At 37.1% G+C, this 19,986-nt stretch overlaps 1 protein-coding gene across 1 annotated transcript; it reads right to left on the bottom strand.

Annotated features, from left to right (window-relative positions):
* Nucleotides 1-1,159: 1,159 nt before the first annotated feature.
* LOC139148975 (uncharacterized) lies at nt 1,160-19,514 on the bottom strand. Its single transcript, XM_070720452.1, has 7 exons — nt 19,382-19,514; nt 18,998-19,139; nt 14,698-14,776; nt 4,797-4,994; nt 3,642-3,722; nt 3,055-3,186; nt 1,160-1,834 (listed from the first exon to the last, which is right to left on the bottom strand). The coding sequence occupies exons 2-7, from the start codon at nt 19,103-19,105 to the stop codon at nt 1,770-1,772; spliced, it is 663 nt and encodes a 220-aa protein (XP_070576553.1). The 5' UTR covers nt 19,106-19,139; nt 19,382-19,514; the 3' UTR covers nt 1,160-1,769.
* Nucleotides 19,515-19,986: the final 472 nt, after the last annotated feature.

Genomic DNA, 19,986 nt, shown 5'->3' with positions numbered 1-19,986 from the left:
CGATTCCATGATGATACTAAATATCCTTTGAAATCTACAAACTACCTCATAAAAAATTACACAACACTTTTTAATCGAAAATTGTCGAGTGGTACAAGGAATTTCCAAAAATCGAAACCCGTACATGTCGATAATGTTATGCTCTGAGTAGAGAACAGAGAGGTACATATTTGCGAATTGGGACAACAGTTCTGATGGCTCCATTGACATAGTGCCGAAACTATATTACAACTAGGAAACCGCTGGAAAGTCGATGCAAAATTTACCAGCTTACTGTGTAGCCGATAACTTTTGAACAATTTTGAAATAACTTCTGGATAAGAGTGCTCCTCGAAAATTCCGACATTTAATATCTGGTACTTACTGTGGTTCCGATTTCAAGTTAAACACCGTAGTATACCAAGTTCTATCTTAAGAAAGTATTGGACAGAAAAGTACATCTGCAGTGTCAAACATGTGATCATTGTAGATGATCTACAATGTGATCTTGCAAGTCTTTTGCTGGCAGAAATGATCAGTGATATATATATATATATATATATATATATATATATATATATATATATATATATATATATATATATAAGTATATAAGTCCGTCGATGCTTTCGATGGCAAAGTAGACGCCTAAGGCGAGATGTAAAATATCCATGCGCGCACTGCTATTTTGATTTTCGTTAAAATCTGTTTGATGCTGGTCGATAATGGTAGAATTGTTTGAAAACGCCCTGCATGTAACTAAATGTTATATAGCATTAACTGCGAAGAGGCATGTAATAAAAATATTATTGCCTGAATACATGGGTTTATGTGCCCTCGCAGCAGGAGATAACTTGCTGTCTTGGCGTTGGAAAAATTGTCACCTACTTTAGGGCACATAAACCCATGTAATCGGACAATAATTAATATATATATATATATATATATATATATATATATATATATATATATATATATATATATATACATCATACTTACATATATATATATATATATATATATATATATATATATATATATATATATATATCTGTGCGGTGGATGTTAAAGTTATCATTATAAAATCAGAAGAATAACAGTATTCGACTAATTCAAGCTGTCTGCTAAATGTAATCAAGGGCTTTAGGTTTGGGACTCAAACAGTAGCACAGAGCTTCCGTCTGTTAAAAACGGATATATTTTAATGTATCCAATGTCTCGCTTAACATATACAGAGTATTGCAATCAGTAAATATACATATTTTTATATCACGTGACCGTTATCCTTTTGCATGATTCGTATTTGCGGATATGTGTCGGTATGGTTATATTTGTTTGTCAGTCTCGTCGGTGGTGGGTCGTTGTGTCGGCTATTATAGTCCCTTGTGGCCGAGAAATGCTAGCAAATATATCAATACTTTACGTCCACTATGTTTATCTATGGTAATAAAACTCTACCAAAAATTGGCTGGTATCAAACCGCTTTCTATTTGAAAAACAAAGACAACTTAAACTTGACCTCAAGCATGGTATATCGTATATGATCTGGCGATTGACGTAAATGTTGGCTGTTAATATTCTTCGGTAATTTTGATGATAAAAATCATGCGTCTTAAAAGTTATCTAACGAGACTCTATATGTTCGTCTCTTTGTGTAATATGATTATTTTCTTAATCCATGATGGAGAGCGCGGTGCCAATAGCTGGGTTAGGGTGTGGGAATACTGGCTTGTCCTATGCTGTTTTGCGACAACATCAACTCGTAAACTTAGCGTATGCTGAAATGAGACTCAGTGACGTGCATGCGCTGATCTCTCCTGGGATTCTCTGAAGATCTGGTACTCTACAAATTGCTCTGTTGGAAAAGAGATGATAGGTATTAAACTTACAACTCTTGCAATATCAGTGTTGGCCTATAGGGGAAAGTGACATATTGATATGCAAAATAGATCATCCGGAATAACAGCGTTAAATTGTACGTTCAAGATGTTCACGCAATACATACGAAACTTTGTGCAAGAAAGCATCACAGAGGTTAATATATCAGTTATCTGAGGCAAACAAGAGAAAGATAAGAAAGAAATAAGGATTTTGAGAATCAATTCAACGCAGGGTTTAGATATCTTCAATGGCCAATAATATTATAACAACCCAAACAAGGGGACTGTGTGCTCGAGAGTAGGTGGCCATTTGCCCGACGTCAGCACAGTCGCTCGTGAGCTATTCAGCTCTGGGACTATTCGCCCCATAGACGAGTGTACATAAGCGAGAAACAACCCGCTTATGTACACTCGTCTATGGGGCGAATAGTCCCAGAGCTGAATAGCTCACGAGCGACTGTAATGTCAGGAAGGCAAATTGTCTCCGGCCTCGATGGTACATAATCCTTTGTTCGCTGAAGAGTTTTTATTACATGCCCCTCTTACATAATTTTCACTCCAAATGTATTGGTTTGTTCGCAAATGACAACCATATTCTTTATTTTCCATATCAGACGAAAATCCGTTAAAAAATAGTGATTTCATCGTCGAATGACGCATTGATATATTTGAATCATCGTTATGCCATTAGTTGACTTTTCAAGCAGTATTTTCTGTAAAACGTGTAATTTGTAATTTGAACATTTTTAAATCCCAAAGTTGTCAAGATGAAAATAGTTCCGGTTCACTTTCGGTCAAATGATGGCTATGCGGCCCTCTACGTCATCGGCGAGCAACCATTCAATCCTATGGGGCACTTGAAGTTCGATATATGAGGCATGTAATAAGTCTACTCATAGACGTAGCAAGATTCAAAGATACAGTGTGTGCATGCTTGTGATTGGCACTGCATCATCATAACAGTGACCAAGTTCATACATGTACATGCTTAATCAGAGCAAATTTAGCCCAAATTATGGCAAACGAAACACTTCATCAAAAAAAATAAAGAAAGCAACCATTCACCGTTGCACATCAACCAATGTAATAGTCAATCGCACTGTATCAGCATCGCTGCATGAAATAACCGTAATATAAGAACCAGTGAAAGTACATCACAAAACTGGGATAGAAGGACACTAATTGTGACACTCACGTGATTGATGATTGCTGTCGACGATAGTAGTGATATTGTAGCCGTTACATTTGCAGTGGTCAGTCTGGGGGTCACATAGGTCAGCATAGAACACGCAGTCATCGTGGCAGCGAATTCTTCCATCAGGGCAGACTGTAATATCAGTACATAACACGAACTTATTTATTGATTCATTTCAGATATTATGATCCATGCAGAAGAAGCAGATAAATAAAAAATCATAAACAACAGAAAATATGCCACGTTTTATCAAGATATGTTTGTTTCGAAGCGTTCGCAACCTATGATAGAGGCAACTATAAGCACAACTTTTGAAAGATAATTTTGCTTGTTATGGATGGTTGGTGGCAGGAGTCCCAAGGCCAACATTTAATTCAATTCATTGTTGTATTGGTTCATGTCCTGCCATGGTTGAGTCGACCAACCTTCCAATCGCCAAACACGTATTTGTACACGCGTAGGCCTGTTATCTTGCTTGTAAGAAATGTGTGGAAGGCAATTCAAGTCACAATAGTAATGCAGATATTTGGTGAACTAAATGGAAGGAGCAATGAGCTATGAATGTGTTCAATTGAAGAGCTACTTACAGTCTGTATGGTAAAAGAAGACCAGGTCGAAATATGTTTGCAGATCATAATCGTCGTTGAGTTGGGGAAAGTTTGGGACACCTACAAAGAGGATAAGAAAGCGTTGATATAAGAGTAAGAAAGTTAACCTGACACTTAACCATCACTAGCTGCATGCTGTCCTTTTGGAAAATCGACGTATTGTATGCTTCGGAAGGTAATTTACTACTAATCAAGCAAGCGTACTTTGGAATTCGATACGTTTGCGTCAATTGAATCAACGTTTCTGTATTGTATCAGTTCTGACGTCATCCCTTCCTTCCTTCCTTTTCCATTTTAAAGTCGACTCCACCCACGTTTGCAGTGTCGATTTTACTTAAGGGTTATTGCCCGCCTTCAATTCCTCGAAGACTTGATGCTCAAGGAATCCTGGAATCATCGAGACGCATTCCGAGTTTGTGAAGTTCTAGTGTACGTCATGAATAGTCAGTGAATCCCTAGAGTCAATGGAACCTCTGATGTTGTGTTATATAATGATGGGCCGGTTATGAGCAGGTCCAATCATGAAAAGATAACATTATGCTTTACAAGAACTTTACACTGAATGCTCGAGAGAACTTTAAAAGGAAGCTGAACTCTCACATTTCAAATCACACTTCTGGTTATACAGTTTGAGCATTAAGGCCTCCACTTGTTACGCCCTAGGCCTTTTGTTACGTCAGGGGGTCGTAAATCCTGCATTTTTCTGATTTCTAGAACGCACACAGTGACTCTAAAAATTGCATAACCACAATTAGTAGATCACCGAGTTTTGATTATCTCCAACTTTGGCTAACATTAAGTTTCAAGCGAATTAGGCGTTCTGGGACATCAATACATCGGGCTGGTTATAAAGTTTAATACCTCATTCTGTTTGCACGGAGATTCGGGCAGAGTTATAAGCTTACTAGATTTGAACTGTGCTAAGTCCCTGACAACAATTTTTATCCAAAGGCTAGGTTTGCCAAGTCGAAAACTGTCAATAATTTTCAAGGCTAAAACACCAAGTTCCCCTTAAATAAGCAGAAAAGAGTGTTGCAACAGACTTTATTGAGTACATGTTGATAATAACCATGTCGAGAGTTTCTGTGCAACTATAGCTATAAACATGAAGCAGTTTTTCACTATGCGACTTACCATAACTTGTGAGCCACTGGATGGCATGCTCATAGTTGCAAGCCTTTCTGGCATAGTCATTTAGACAACCTTGAGGATCCTTTCGTTCGCTACATTCGTCTTGTATGCCGCACACTGCTTTACCATTGCAGATTTCTTCAAAACTGTCGAAACACAGACCTGAACTTAAGCAATCAAACCCTCTTCCGGTTGGGCAGGCTAGAAGAATTAGTGAAAAAGCAAAAATGAAATCAAAACAAGTCCATGACAAATGCATTTACATATAAATTTGGCACTTGAGGGACATTCATTTGAAAGACTACATCAGCTATATGCTGGATTGGTGATCCTTTTTGAATGAAAATGTGTACTTACGCATTCTGTATGACATTTATTCATATCATCTATACATACATACATACATACATACATACATACATACATACATACATACATACATACATACATACATACATACATACATACATACATTCACATTTCGTCTATCTATCTTAGACAAGAACGCGTTGCATGGGATGTTGTTCAAATAGACGATTTGTTCTTCGTTCATCGCGCTTGGCAAAAATATGAAAGCAATATAATGTTAAATTTTCCGGACGTAAGACCGTACGTTACGAAGTAAATACATGTATGTGTGTGTGTGTGTATATATATATATATATATATATATATATATATATATATATATATATATATATATATATATATATATATATATATATATATATATATAGTGTAGAAATACGTGAGTTGGCGTCTAGATCGGAAGGCAGCAATACTAGGTTACGTCAGTTACATCCTGACACTACGTTAGTCGCTGTCCAATGCGATTGTGTAACGTCTTCAATGTTTAATGTGAATGGAAAAACGATACTGGCAGATCAACCATTAGGGATTACGTAGATGAAAATGATTTTATGTCAAATCATCCACGGAGCCATGTAAAAGTGACAACCATTCATACATACTGAGTGCGATGACATTGGAGAAAGCTTTGTCAGTTTCTGTAAACATTAAAGTTGCATTGAGAAGCGTGATTCGGCCTAGCAATGATCTTCTTTGAAACAGACAACAAGAGACTGTCTGAGGTATAACGTCACTTCAACCTGTATTAAGATAGCACGCGTCTCGAAAGAGAAACTCTTAAAATTTTGCTCAAACTTTACGTAAGAAGCATTAAACAAATAAAAAGAATTAAAAGAATAAAAATCGGAGGCCACTGTGCAAAATTTGGTACAAATTACCCTATATTTACCGACACTTGAAATTCAAAATGGCCGCCATCACTGTTTTTACTCTACGGGGAAAATAAAATCTTAGATTTTCAAATAATAAATAACAGATGGTAGCCTATAAAGGCATTGTAAAAGTATGAGAGGATGAATATCTATTACTGAGGCGCATTCTGCCTAAATGAGACAAGGATGTTGGGGGAAAGTCTTTACGCTGTTAGCAAAGTTTGATTCTTTCAATTCAACAACTGACTTTCATAATTATCAAGTAAGTAATGATGTTGTCATTTCTTGTCACATCCACTTTAATGTCTTAGACGTTTCTATGCCATTTCAACAATGCTGACTAAACATAATAGAGTAAAGTTTCCTTGCATTAGCTGGTATCGCTATTATTGAATTATCGGCAATGCTCTTTCCATTACTGTAACAAAATCAAAGTTCACCAGGGTGGTTTCCATGGTTTGAATTCAACGGAAGACTACATCCGGGACTTTGGATTCATATGGAAGCAAAATTGTTAACATTTACATATTACCTGACAATCAAATATCCTACGGTCGATCGAGCTGTATCCACACCATGCGTGGTATAGAGGTTATTGAATCTGTGAAGGCCTGCGTGGGAATTTGGTTTGCTCTGACATGCGCGATGGCGATGACGGCTGTTCAACTTTAATCTTTATGGTAACGGTCAGTGCTTAACAGTCAAGTAGACAGGAGTGGAAGCCTAAAGCCTGTCACTTCTCCTGATGCCTTTATGACTACATCCATCGACAAATGTCGTACCATCTTTAAAGGTCAGAAGTCTGAACTGAGTACTTCTGCTGTATGCATCTTGCTAAAACTGTACTTATAGTAAGTTCAGAACAACAAGCTTAAGGTTTACTGTGGCTCCCTCTTGAAATGCTTTCTGTAGTTTTTTTTAACCCGGGTGGCAAGCTTACTAATCCTTTAAAATCATTTAGACCTAGTCTAGAAGATAGAGCAACATTTTGTCAGATATAATATAAATTGCTGAGGTCCAGATAAAATTGTTTATTTATCATTGTGTGTCCACTACACCCTGAATCCAACCTTCGCTTTAATAAGCATGCAACTCCAATAATTGAAATGCCGATATCCTGGGCCTGTCGAATTAATAAATGTAGACGAGATTCAAACGAGAACAGTGTTTTCTTTATGAAAGGATCAAAGTTGGCAATCGTGTGTAATGTTTCTTGATATATTCCTAATAAGATACATTGGAAATTATATGACCATGCCCTGTCCATTGCGTTTTAATTGGTCGAGCTGAACCACGTGACTGCCCACAAATACACAGTAATGGTTTGTTTTCCTGCCCGTGACTATGAATAATATCGTAAACACAATAACTTTACAGCTAAAACGAAAATTGTGATTTGTACAAAGATCATAATCAACCACAAAATATAATGGAGCATTTGTAGGCCAAGTTAAGACGCTTTTTTTCAAACAAATCTCCGGATTTGCAATTTTTTTGCATCGCGCGCACTACTCACTGACAGGTTCTGGGGCCCCGTTGTCGTTCGCACGGGAAATTGTCGTAAATTTTGACGGTTTTTCGGGATTCGTTGATAATATAATTGAAATAACAGACTCCGCGCTGACCATTAACGTTTATTTATGGGCGCGGGCTCGAGGAAAGCCAAATTAACGGGTTCGGCTTGGCTTTCCTCTCGCCCTTGCCAATAATTAAACGTTAATAGTCAACGCGTCGTCAGTTGTTTCTATAATAATTGTAAAAATACACTTTAGACAGTTTCCCTGGTAAATCACGATGCTAGTGTGAAGTGCATTTCACAGAGGACAAGGGACGACCTCATTTGTTTACCAAGATGCATGTACTATCACGGACATATGTCATATTCCTTGTATGTTATCAATGCTCAAACGTTTGTGAACAAGCGGATATAAGCGAAGCGTTCACAGAAGTCATCACCAAGTGTAGGCTCTTGTCATATTCTGTTGTATACAAAGACACTATCTTCAGTGTGCTACATCATATTTGTAGTACATACAAGAGCTACCTATGACATCATTCAGGATTTTCTGATGAATGTGAAGATGTACGAAAAGTGTGAACAAATACTTCAATCCGGCAAGGGACAAAGATCATATCGGGATAAGTGGGTCGCAAGAATATATTTTGTGGTAAGAACACTCAGAGAATAAAGTGTAGATATTGTTAAACCTGTGACTTCAGTAAAATTAGAAAAAATATGAGCAAAGTAAGGATGTTTTCGCTAGAAGACTCTGCCGTGAAAAACGTCGGAAAATCCAGATACCTGACACGAACCCGTATTTTTCTCAAATGACTAAATCTCCAAGGCCCCGTGTCATTTCATTTCATCAATGCTGACATTCGCTAGGATTCCCTCTGCCCCGTTATTAGGGTTTCTGCAATATTCTCTACACATCGCCAAGAAACCTTCCGCCGGCAATCTCACTTCAGTTATTAAGAGCCAAAGCTGTACAGAAAATATTTTCTCCGGAGCAATTTCGTGCTGGAGTAATTATGTAATTTCAGTTTAATTAAGGAAACTTTCACTACAGAACGCATCCTGTATTGGTATATTTTCAGGTAGGATTAGTCTATGTGTCGCCATAAATGTGAGGCAGTAATTGTCGGCATTAATTTTAAAGAGTAAGATCAACAAATTGTAACATTTTTACACATTGTAACCTTGTTACTAAGGTTAATGAAAACTTGCTAATGTTTTTATTTAGTAATTGATTTATTAGGCAATTTTCCACCCCATTATCAAAACTATCACAGAGGATTTTATGGCTTTCTGAACAAGAGCTTTCAACGTTAGCCGAATAGGTAGCAATAAATTTTCAGATCGTTCATGTATATAATTTGAGATTACTATATTTGTCATTTAATTTCTCTGATGTAAACTTAATGTCCTGCAATCGATCTTAAAGTCTCATAGGTCAGTCCCGATAAATGTTGTTTAAGTCGTATATCGGCGCAGATTTTTTTAGAGCCCTGAATAGGGTTAACAGGCCAGGGCCACTGAATCAAACTAGGTGAATTCACACCATGTATTCGGTCTCTGGTACTGTTGTCTTGTGCACAAAGTATACAAACAATCCTTTTGCACTGGACGGTATTTTTATGTGGACAGGAATAGAATTTATATCATTCAGTGATTACAGGTTATGATGAATGTTGAGTAAACAAAGTGTAATAGCATTTTCGTCAACATTTCGGATAAAGTTCTTAGTTTGGTACCTGTTACTTGTCAAACGTCAGTGAAATTCGTATGTTTGTGTGAATTATAGTCGATTGTGCCTCCCAGTGGCAAATCACAGGCTGGTTCAATTGCAATGAGATGCAGAGAGACTTGTCAACTGTATTCATATAGTGTATACATGAAATGAGGTCTAAAGGATTATCGTGTTTTAAAATTTCCCTTGTTCGGCAAAAAATGTTAATGGGAAATTAATTATGATGACGCAGTAGTCTCGAATTTTGAAGATTTCTAGGCAATGGCCTTCCTGATATTCTCCCGCAGATTGTTCACTGAAACCGTCAATGTACACTGAATGTAAAACTTTCGTCTTCTTCCCTCAATCATTTTTTTCAACAGAATATACAAATCAAATCGCTTTTTATCATGTTTTAAACTCCTTATTTTGCCCGAAATAGATCGAGAAGTGTAATTATTCTTTGGTCAAACCGTTCTTTTTTATTCCTCGTCCACTGCTTTTTATATTCTTATGGACATATATTTTTTCTAAACATTAAAAGTCCAAGTACATTTGCAACATGAAAGAACATTTACATGTGGTGCAGTCGCGGTTAACCTGTCCGCCTTTTAAACCACACATGAAAACTAGCGATCGACTCCAAGCGATATATAAAGAACAACTGCCTTTATGTCCCTATCAAACATGACTCCTACACTGATGGAAGAATTTGCTTCGAGGTATGTTAGCTGTTATTTCCTGAAGAGATCATTGCTTTATTTTGCGTTGGTTATGATAGCCTTGTAGTTTCTTGTCGGGCTGTTTTCCTTATTGCGACGCTAAAAGGTTGTTCACATTTAATGGCACGATTGTGGCTATTTCCACCGTAATGAAACAAATAATCACAGGAAATGACTCCCCTAGACACTGACAAATCGCCTATCCAGGTAACTCTAGAGATAATCGATTTAATACTATCCCGGGGGACTCTTTGAAATGCCGCCATGTAAAGTGAGAAATAGAGAGACGGCTGCGCATGTAAGGTTTATTCGACACTAAGTGTCTTTTATGCAGTCTTTTGATCTTTAAGTTTCTGCAAAAGATGTAAATTCGGTGTTGGTTAGCATATCATAATCGTTTTGGGGCAATTTCGGTAACAACCACGTGATACATGACTTTTACGTATACAATGTTGATATTTCCCTAATTGAACGATTCGCTCATTGGCGCAAATATCAATTGTAGTTTTATGATCATCGTCGGTTAGCTTGGAAATTGCGGTTGTAAGGAGACAGAAATGTTAGTTTTACGAAGAATAATGAAACTAGCCTATTAAAAGAATTTTACATCTTCAGTTAAGGAGATCGTGTATCAAAGTGTCACACTTCTGCCTCTCTGTAAGATCAAATCACCCAAATGCCTCGTTTCATACCCGCCTCAAAGCCCCGTCTTTGTTGATACAACCATTCAATCATTCCTAAATCAACTATTCTTCTTTCTTTTTTCCGTTTTGCCGACATTTGAATGCAGGTTAAACTTAATGCTACTGTTACATTATAAATCAGGATATGAGAGAGTCGAGCATTGATTTTTTTGCAAACCTTGGTGTCATTTATTTGATGTAATACATGAGTGGTCTTAAAGAATCCTGCTATGGTCACATTTCTCCAAATCTTGTACTGTGCCGATTCTGTTTTATCTTATGTGGCAGCAAGAACTGATGTCTGGCGCAGTATTGATATCCGTACTGCCCATATGCTTGTCCGATCAATTTTGTGATCCTATCATCGAACTTCTAATATTGCATTAGTCATTTTCGTATATGTAAGGCAGTTTGATGAATTTGAATCTTGATAAAATCGTTCGTCGCAACCTTTACGATCAAGAGGACCGCGTTTTGCTGATAGTGCGTTCATTGCGAAGTCACTCCTTTGCACACTGCAATTTCAAAAAGCTTGGTTTCCTCAGAATTTTACAGCGTCCCTTCTTTGCGAGTGTCGATTTCATCACAGGAACACCTTCGAAATAGAGTTGCAAAGCGCGAAGTATCAACTGATAACGGTTAACATTATACAATGTTATCGTCATCAAGCACAATTAGTGCTTGTAGCTGTTGCTAATTAAAACAGTGCACGAAATAAACGTGACCTTGTCTGTTGATTTAGGCCGTATGACCTCAGTAGTTCACGACTCGATATAAAAATAATTACAAGGGAACATGTCGCGAGCCTAACCCGCAGATTGAAACACTTATGCCTGTTCCAGAGGGAAATTATAAACTATCAAGGAAGAGTGAAATAAACAGAAATAATCGTCTCAGGGTAATTCCAAGATGGCTACTTTCGTGAAATCGACTCGGACCACAATTTCCAATGTCAAAAACAAAAACTGTTTGCATATGGTTGAAAGCGACTTATGAACCAGGATTACCATTGAGCTGAATGATTCAGACAGCGTTGGAAGACAAAGACGTTGAGTTTAGGATAATTTGCACTGTCACGACAACGCTTCTTTGAAAATGTTTGAGTTCTCTTTCTGGGTCAATTTTTGCTGAATGTAAGTCACAAATTTCTACCGACTAGGGAATACAAATGTCAATACTTGCCGCTGTAATTGCGGTCGATGAATTAACGTGTCTCATTTTAATACATCAAGGTCGTAATGCCGCTGTAATTGCGGTCGATGAATTAACGTGTCTCATTTTAATACATCAAGGTCGTAATTATCAAACGGACTGTAATAACCCAGGTGTCCGTGATCAATGGTGATTTTATCACCACTTGATCAACCATGAGATTTGATCTCCACGGCCAATATCAGTTAAAACTCTACAGAGCCCTTCACACAATTATCATGTCGCTGTAAGACCAGCAATATTCATTAGGGAGCAGTGTAACAGATTCGTGATTCGATAAACCCTCTTGGCAATAACCGCTACATGCTGTAAAACATTAAAGAAAGAATTGAGTATCACTTAATACCTTTCTAATCAAAGCCAGATAAGGTTGAATAAATAGTAATTTGGAATTGAGCGCACCAAATGCACGGTTGCACTGAAGTGAATTACGGTGAGTAACATGAGTCTCACCGTATAGCTGACAAGGCTGTCGTATAATGGTTTATCCCTGTGTAACCATCCATGCATTCATGCGCCCAAGCCTTACGAATGAAGCGCACAAGTAGTAATTCTTTCGAATGTCCGCAACCCAAGAGTTAAATACTAAATTAATAACCTTGAAATGTTCTTCAGCGTTGTAAAAACCTTATCAGCATTAACTGACACAGGGTCTTGATTGAAGGAAATTCCATTTCACCAGTTTTAGGCAATCGATTTGAAAACGCGAACGTTCATTCTGCCATAAGTACCACTTGGTACATTTACGAGAGTAGAGGAATTCATACATACAAAATCTTACACCAAATTATCGGTTAAGCCATGCGGATTAGTTCTTTACATGTCGACAGGGAATTACAGTTTTTTTTTCATTACCATATTTTAAATTGTTTCTGATCATTTACAATACACAAGATACAATATTTTAGCTGAATCCATTTCCAATGTCCGTTCTATCATCATTCGGGTAATAAACATAAAATCTAAAACCTTGACAAACTATTTTAAAAGATCATTTTCTGCTTTCCGAAACAAGTTACATGTCGCTGCCATTTTATTTCAAAGGTTAGTAATATTTCTAAGACAACGCATCTCGTAACGTACGACGTTTTCCTTTTTGCGTTGAAAACATTGTCTTCATATTCTTCAATAATTCCTACACATATCTCTATTATTCCCTTTAATTCCGACATGTTTTATTTATATGTTATCATAGGTGGATTATTGATTTACAATTTAGAGTTAATTGACAGCAGCTTAGGTTCAAATGACTGCATTGGTTTCGACTACTTCATCTGCTACTAAGATATCGCGCTCCGTACTGGAATACAAAACACTGTACAGCATGAAAATAAGTTCGATTGTAGTCAACATTTGATGGTTAAAAATGTAAGGAAAATGGTATCCGGCTTACTTTATTAAGTTTACTTTTAGACGTTCGCTATATTGTGGGCTCGGGCAATTACAGAAGATGTACCTCCAGGTAATTCAGATATTATCTCCCAAAACTTGAATTATTCAAGCACAAAAAAGGATAACTATGGATTGCGAGATGTGATAAGATATAAGTACATGTGTGTATTTGGATCAACAATTAGTTGCCATGGAGATGCGATGTTTTAAAATATGAAGACAAAGAACAAGGACATTCATCTCGTAATTTATAAACGTATCAGATATCAAAGTCATGAGATCTCTACGCTGTCTCCAGATATATTCCGCCCATTTCAAAACTAGGACCCCTTAAATGATTGAAAAATGATGGATTTCAATCGATAGCAATCTTATCTCACTGAAGTAGTTTAATGGGAAATTTTTGATTTACCATGAAAACACGTGAGTTTGAGAAGAGTTAACCTGGAAAATGATGCAAACTGCACATTGCGTTTGTCGCTTACATTTCACTCGATGATATGGTGTTCTGTGGCGTAAAATGTGTTCACAATATTAAATTGACCCTACAGTGTTATAAAAAGAAGTGAAATCTCTACATAAAATAGATGGTGAAAAACATTTTGTTCTTCAAATCAGTCATTTTTGACATATACGAATTTGTGAAGGAAATTTTGTCTTCATGAGATCATCTTTTCACATGTTATTGTGTTCTTTTCGACAGAGGGCAAACGGAATTTCATCAAGCGAAATAAAGATGATCCGTAGAATAAGCCTTGCACCTGATGTCGTCTGCAGTCTAGATCCTCAATAAAAGATAATTCACTCGTCTGATCTGCATTTTTATTGATCGATATCATACTATTGATCAATCTACCTGAGATATATATGTGTCCCATTTGTATCGAACCAGCGGAGAGAACTCATATCAGTGGTAACATACTTGAAAAATTTCCATATTCCATGCCCTTCAGTGACATAGGATTCACTGACTCTGTACTTTCATATTGCATGGCTAAACCTGATGGAAGATACCTCATGCCTTTTTTCGATTGATCGCATGGTAGAAAACAAAGTACTCGTCATTATTCGCAGCCTTCTTTCAAAACAAGTTCAATCGACAGATGCCAGAGGTATTAGGTAAATCAATCCATTCAAGGCAGGGTCATCAATACATGACTTTGTTGTTCTATTTCTCAGAACAAAATTGACAACGTGGTCGGTGGCTAACTTCATAACCGTATATTTTTCGCAATTGAAAAGGTTTAAATGTGAAAGAGGCGACGAACACTTATGAAAGAGTCGATTAGATTTCTTCTCGACCCAATAACCAAAACTATACACTTTGCCTCCGGACAATCCGCGTTGTATTTCAATGTTTTTCTGTCTATCGCTTACTTAACACAGTGGTAAAAGTCGGCCACGGCTAAAGACACAGAACTTACGTTTTATTTGTAAGGCATCCAAGACTTCTCCAACGCCTACTTTGACGGGTGGTAACATTTCTTCCGCCTGACCGCTTCCCTAAAAAGAAAGGAAAGACATTAAAGCGCTGTTAGGATTTTTGAATGAAGTATATAAAATGGGTTAGAATTTAAACGGACAAGGGTATGAATACGATTGCCAATCCTTGAATTTGGCCTCAGAGCATTGGAAATGCATCTGTCAGATCTTGTATTCTTTTTGTATGATACAGATAGTGATCACTTTCTTGTTATTGAATAGTGATGGGTATCTATTGCAGGCCACTTAATCTAATCTCTACACCTCATTAGTTCTGGCAGTGCAAGACCAATACATCGCAGTGGTTGTAGATTTCTTTAAGATTATGAGTTCCGCCCACAATTTAATCCGAAACTGAAACGGTTGACTACGCTAGCCTCTGGCTGCGAAAACCACCCAATTTTACACGAGGGATAGTGTCTTTAGCAGAGGCAGGGGCACACAGAAACGGAGTGTGAATTAAATTCGGCCATGACAGCAAACTTTTTCGATGTGTAGGGGCACTTTGTTGAGTTGTATTATTTCTTATTGATCATATTGCATTGATTTACATGTACAATAACTAAGACGGTGATTGTTCCGTGGCACAATCCAATAACACGCAACTTGAAGGCAATATATCATGAAAGATTACTTGTTTGGGAAATTTTCTCTTCCTACTTCGAAATTATGATCTACGTAATTGCTTTTATCCTTTTGCTTCGTCAGCATGAGCTTTATAATTTCTATTCTTTTTCATATATATATATTTTCAGTTTGGGATGCGAATACTTTTTTTCCGGTACAGTGATCGGGGTCAACCTGTCTAGGCTGTTGGAAGATGAAGCAACAACCCTTTGAACAGGGTAGTGACTGACAGTCCGTAATTCCTAGAGAAATGTTCCCAGGTGACGTTCTTTAACTTTGAAAAATGAAACTGTAGATATTACAACCCGTGAAATACATTTGAGTGTACGTAATAGGCGACTATGCGTTGGCGTCGACTATTGTCAAAACTCTGTTTTTTTGTCTTCTGTCTTTTCTTTTGCACGTTCTTATTAAAGGGCACGGATCCATTTCTATTCAAACTAATCTACCTTAAGAGGACTGATACATTGTTTACATTTGTTTCCTCATTTCTTCATTTCAAAGGATAATCGGTTTAAAGCCCGTTAAGGAAAAACACTTGTTGAGCCATACACACCTACACACACACCTACACAAAAACTGAAGTGTACTTTTCAAATGGTAAACGTGACATGGTGCACGTCAGATATTAAAATCTCGTGATGATGACGTTACAGAGAGCCTGCTTCATCAAAGGATGAAACACTTGAGGCAGAGAGCACCAAGAATGCAGATGGAAGGACAAAACTCTTGTGTATCTTGTGTACCGTGTGCAGTAGAAAATTTACATCATCAAAGTTTTGCGTGTTACTTGCGGTATCGCAAATCACTGCCCTGGCAGAGGAAAGATAGGCTTCCTGACAATTTCAACAGTGCTATTCGAGTTAGATTATCAAACTTTACTGTTTACAAAGATGAAAAACATATTAAAAGAAATGTCACAATGGTGAAATCAGGAGTTGTAGCAGTCTCTTTAGAGTATGTGACCTTTGCTGACATTTTTTTGAAAAGCTATTGATATCTGAATTGCAGAAGGTTATCAATAGTCAAACCAAGGTAATAATAAAGGAAATATCTTTGAGGGTATCTTTTCTCTTTTGAAAGTTACAATCAGTTCACAAAGAGACTGAAAATTGCTCATATTAAGGGGACGCTGCACCCAATACAGCGTATTTTGCAAAAATCACTTTTTTGCAAATATTAATTCAATTTTAATTAATTTGTTGACCAAAGATTAAAATATTGCTTGGGTTCACCTTTTATCTTGTCAAGCAGTCGTAAGTTGCTTGATAAAGAAGTGTTAATTTATGCAAATATATGCAAATCACCCGATATTCTGGCTTCTCTTTTTCTCCCAATTTCAATATTTCCAAAGAATGTAACTCCACTCTGGCTGGGTCAAATTTTCTGAAATTTTCACATTATGTTCTTAAAATGCTGTATAACAAAACAGTAATTTTGTTTGGCAATAAAGTTCTTACATTTTGAATAAGAGGAATTTTAATTTTGCTAATCATGTTTTTCATCACTCTTTTGAGTGTCAGTCTTTCAACCCATGCCGTTTTAGAATGAGGATAGATAATGGAAAATAAAACAGTCGTGTTTTCTACATATACTCTTATTTCAAGTGAATTATTACATTTCAGAAAATAGTGTCAAGTTTTTTACTTGAATTAACTTCAATCATTAATATAAAAATTGAGGTTTTTTACCCCAAATATACACCTCCTTCATCCTTCGAGTAAACTATTGCTACCATATTAAACTTAAGATTCTATGCTTTTTGAAAAGTTTATAGTATGAAGGGGTTTTCTTGTCATCTTACATGCGAAAAATTGCTTTAAAAAACTGTGCTGGCAACATGCAGCTCCACCTTAAGAATGGGATGGCATACGTAAATCAGTATTACATGATCGCTACGGAACAATGAGCATTTGATAAAGTATCAGATTATTATAAATGTCCTCCAGTGGGTCCGCGGTAAACACATTCAAAGGAAAAAGTCACAGTTTGCGAGAATACGTCTCTCTTAAATGAATTAGAATTAGTTGATCTTTGTATCTGTATAAGATATGATGTACACTTGTGATCATCTTTGATATGATGTCAAGTGCCGGGGACAAGATAGTATCCAACGACATACAGAACTTTCAGAAAGGAAAAGTCGGTCAGAAAAATTACATGGGATTTTGTTGCACTGGTTCTGACGTGAATAATTTCTCCAGACACAAGGGCAGGGACGTCATCTGTTTTTCAAAAACGTGGAGAGATGGATGGAGCCAAAACGTAAACACTACCAAATTTCTTTTAAACTTTGATGTTATGTTTGATCTGTTCACTACACTCTGGAACTAAAACACACTTCACAAGAATCGACTGAAGGATATGGAACCCGTTGAATAGTTTCATTCCCACGTTACTACTGTCGATTTGGAGAGCACAAAAGCTGATAAAAACCAACCCCGTTGAATGAGTTGATTGTTTACCAAGTACTCTGAAAGTATAAATTATCCGGCCAGGGAAATGTGTTTTGGTTTGTAATCCTTTAATTATCGTATAAACATCCACCGTGAGAGGTTTCATCGACATTGCTGTTAAATAAACGTGAAAGAATCACCGTCACCAAATCTACTGTGTTTACATTGAATTGAGAGCGTTACCAGTACCGTAAAACTGTTAGCGCCCGTTAGTCTGGCTATTCCTCGCGTTGCGATCACAAATACCGTCCTTGGCATACCTTTTTCAGAGTGCGTAAACTCATCAGACAAACGCCAAATATTAAATTCACATCGCTTATTTGCAAATTTATTGGGTCGTTGATTTCTCATGGGATGTCTCGTGTCTCGGTCATTGGTATGGCGACAGTGACATTGAAATTTGTCTATTGGCCACAGCATGCATAAGACAGGTAGCAGATATATTAAACTCTGGCGGGTTACTTTGATCTGTGCTAACATCCTGCTTCGATCACTGCGAATGACTTTGTAGAAAACGTCACTCAAGTTTCTGTTTTGCTCTAGAAAGAACACCTGATTTTCCTTTTCAGATATTTGTTTTTATTTACTTATGCCTTTCTATAAAGTTGATAAAGTCAAAAGGTCACTGACAATTCGCCTTTTCTATTTTATTCGTAATTCCTTTGTTTGATGGTGGTTTATTCTCTATGGTGGCATTTTAAGTAACATTGCAATGTAGAACATGGAAAATATACGACCAAGAAAAGACAACGTCAGTTAAAACTTTACCATTTGCCCTTCGTTTTCATGGGTATTTGAAAAGCATTAGCATCGATGGGAAAGCCCTGAATTGCAATGATTGCCTGCCAATGATTCTGTTAAGCGAACAAGGAGATAGTTTTGTTTGATGATGAGGAGTCCAGCGACGCGATTCTTCCTTTTTGTTTTCCTATAGTCTTGTGGTAATTAAAAGTTTTCATGTGTCTTTTTTATACACTTTTTGAAGAGTAGGATACAAATTAAGTTGAATTTCATTTCTCCCACTACAAATGTGCGATCCAAAAAACCATGGAAGACGAATTCAAATTGATGTTCAAAACGCAATTGCTATAGTTAGAATATTCTGAGCCTAGCGATGGTCCTCTGATTTCTAAAATAACAAAGAAAACCATTTACTTACAAACCGTTGCTGGAGCAACATTTCAAAGAACGAGTTCTGTGCGATCGAGGTAGTGGCAAAAAGTAAGGCCAAAGAAGCAGAAATAAGCAAAGGGCTCCAACGATCCATTATCACGTGAAGCAAGGCAGTCGTCGAATTAATTCTGAGGAAAGAAATACAATGAACGCCAGTCAGTGGAAAGTCCATTCAACATGGAGGACATTGTACCGTTTAAATTAATTTCTGGAGATTGAAAAGAAAACAGGATATTGTATGCTTCATCGATTTCAATATTGAAGGGTCGCATATCAGAAATGCTTCTTAGTCATGTCCTGGTCTGTGCAGCATGAAAAAATATTAATATAGCTACTCGTGAATAGAAATACTCAGAAATGTCACCCCTACCTGTTGTTTTCCTCACTTCTCAGTACGTCAGCTCGAAGTTTACTTCTCTCCGGAAGGGGCACCAGCGTGATCGCGACGCAGTAACGACTTTGAAACTGTGGACACACATTATTTATACATATATATATATATACACACACCCTACAGATGCAAAAGACTGGGGAAAGCTTAAACAAGCCGTGACTAATATATGCACATCTGTTTAAGGCATAAGACGTCCCCTGGTGACGTTGATCCAAGCGATGATAACTCCAACCTGTCGAAGCCATCGATCTGATCCATTATGCTAATTAGCGACAATATGTCAAAGGGGTCACGCCTTGGTGAATTGGCTTCGTCACGTCCGATTAAAGTCGCCCACAGGTTTCTCCGAGAAGATCATGTATCCCCACAGCTATTCAGTGCAATTCTTGTAACGTGAAAAGATTGCCAATTTCAATCAATTGATAGAGCAATATCCTAGCATGCAGCCATAGAAAGGAAAGTTTTGCTTCCTCTATCCTGTGAAGATTATATTATCATTTGGTGCATTGCGAGGTCTTACAAGCATAGAACTTCCGTCATTGGTTTAGAAATGAAGAACACAAAGTATATAAAATCATGAA

Source organism: Ptychodera flava, chromosome 14 (genome assembly GCF_041260155.1).
Source record: "Ptychodera flava strain L36383 chromosome 14, AS_Pfla_20210202, whole genome shotgun sequence".
Classification (NCBI taxonomy): Eukaryota; Metazoa; Hemichordata; class Enteropneusta; family Ptychoderidae; genus Ptychodera; species Ptychodera flava.
The sequence above is the reverse complement of the archived record's forward strand: the minus strand, read 5'-3'. Positions and strand labels throughout refer to the sequence as shown.

Excerpts from the sequence above, each read along its gene's own strand:
- LOC139148975 (XM_070720452.1), bottom strand. The coding sequence starts at position 19,105 with ATGGATCGTTGGAGCCCTTTGCTTATTTCTGCTTCTTTGGCCTTACTT. Across the intron at positions 3,723-4,796 it reads CCAGTGGCTCACAAGTTATG|GTGTCCCAAACTTTCCCCAA; the intron begins GTAAGTCGCATA and ends TCCTCTTTGTAG. Across the intron at positions 1,835-3,054 it reads CGACAGCAATCATCAATCAC|AGCAATTTGTAGAGTACCAG; the intron begins GTGAGTGTCACA and ends CTTTTCCAACAG.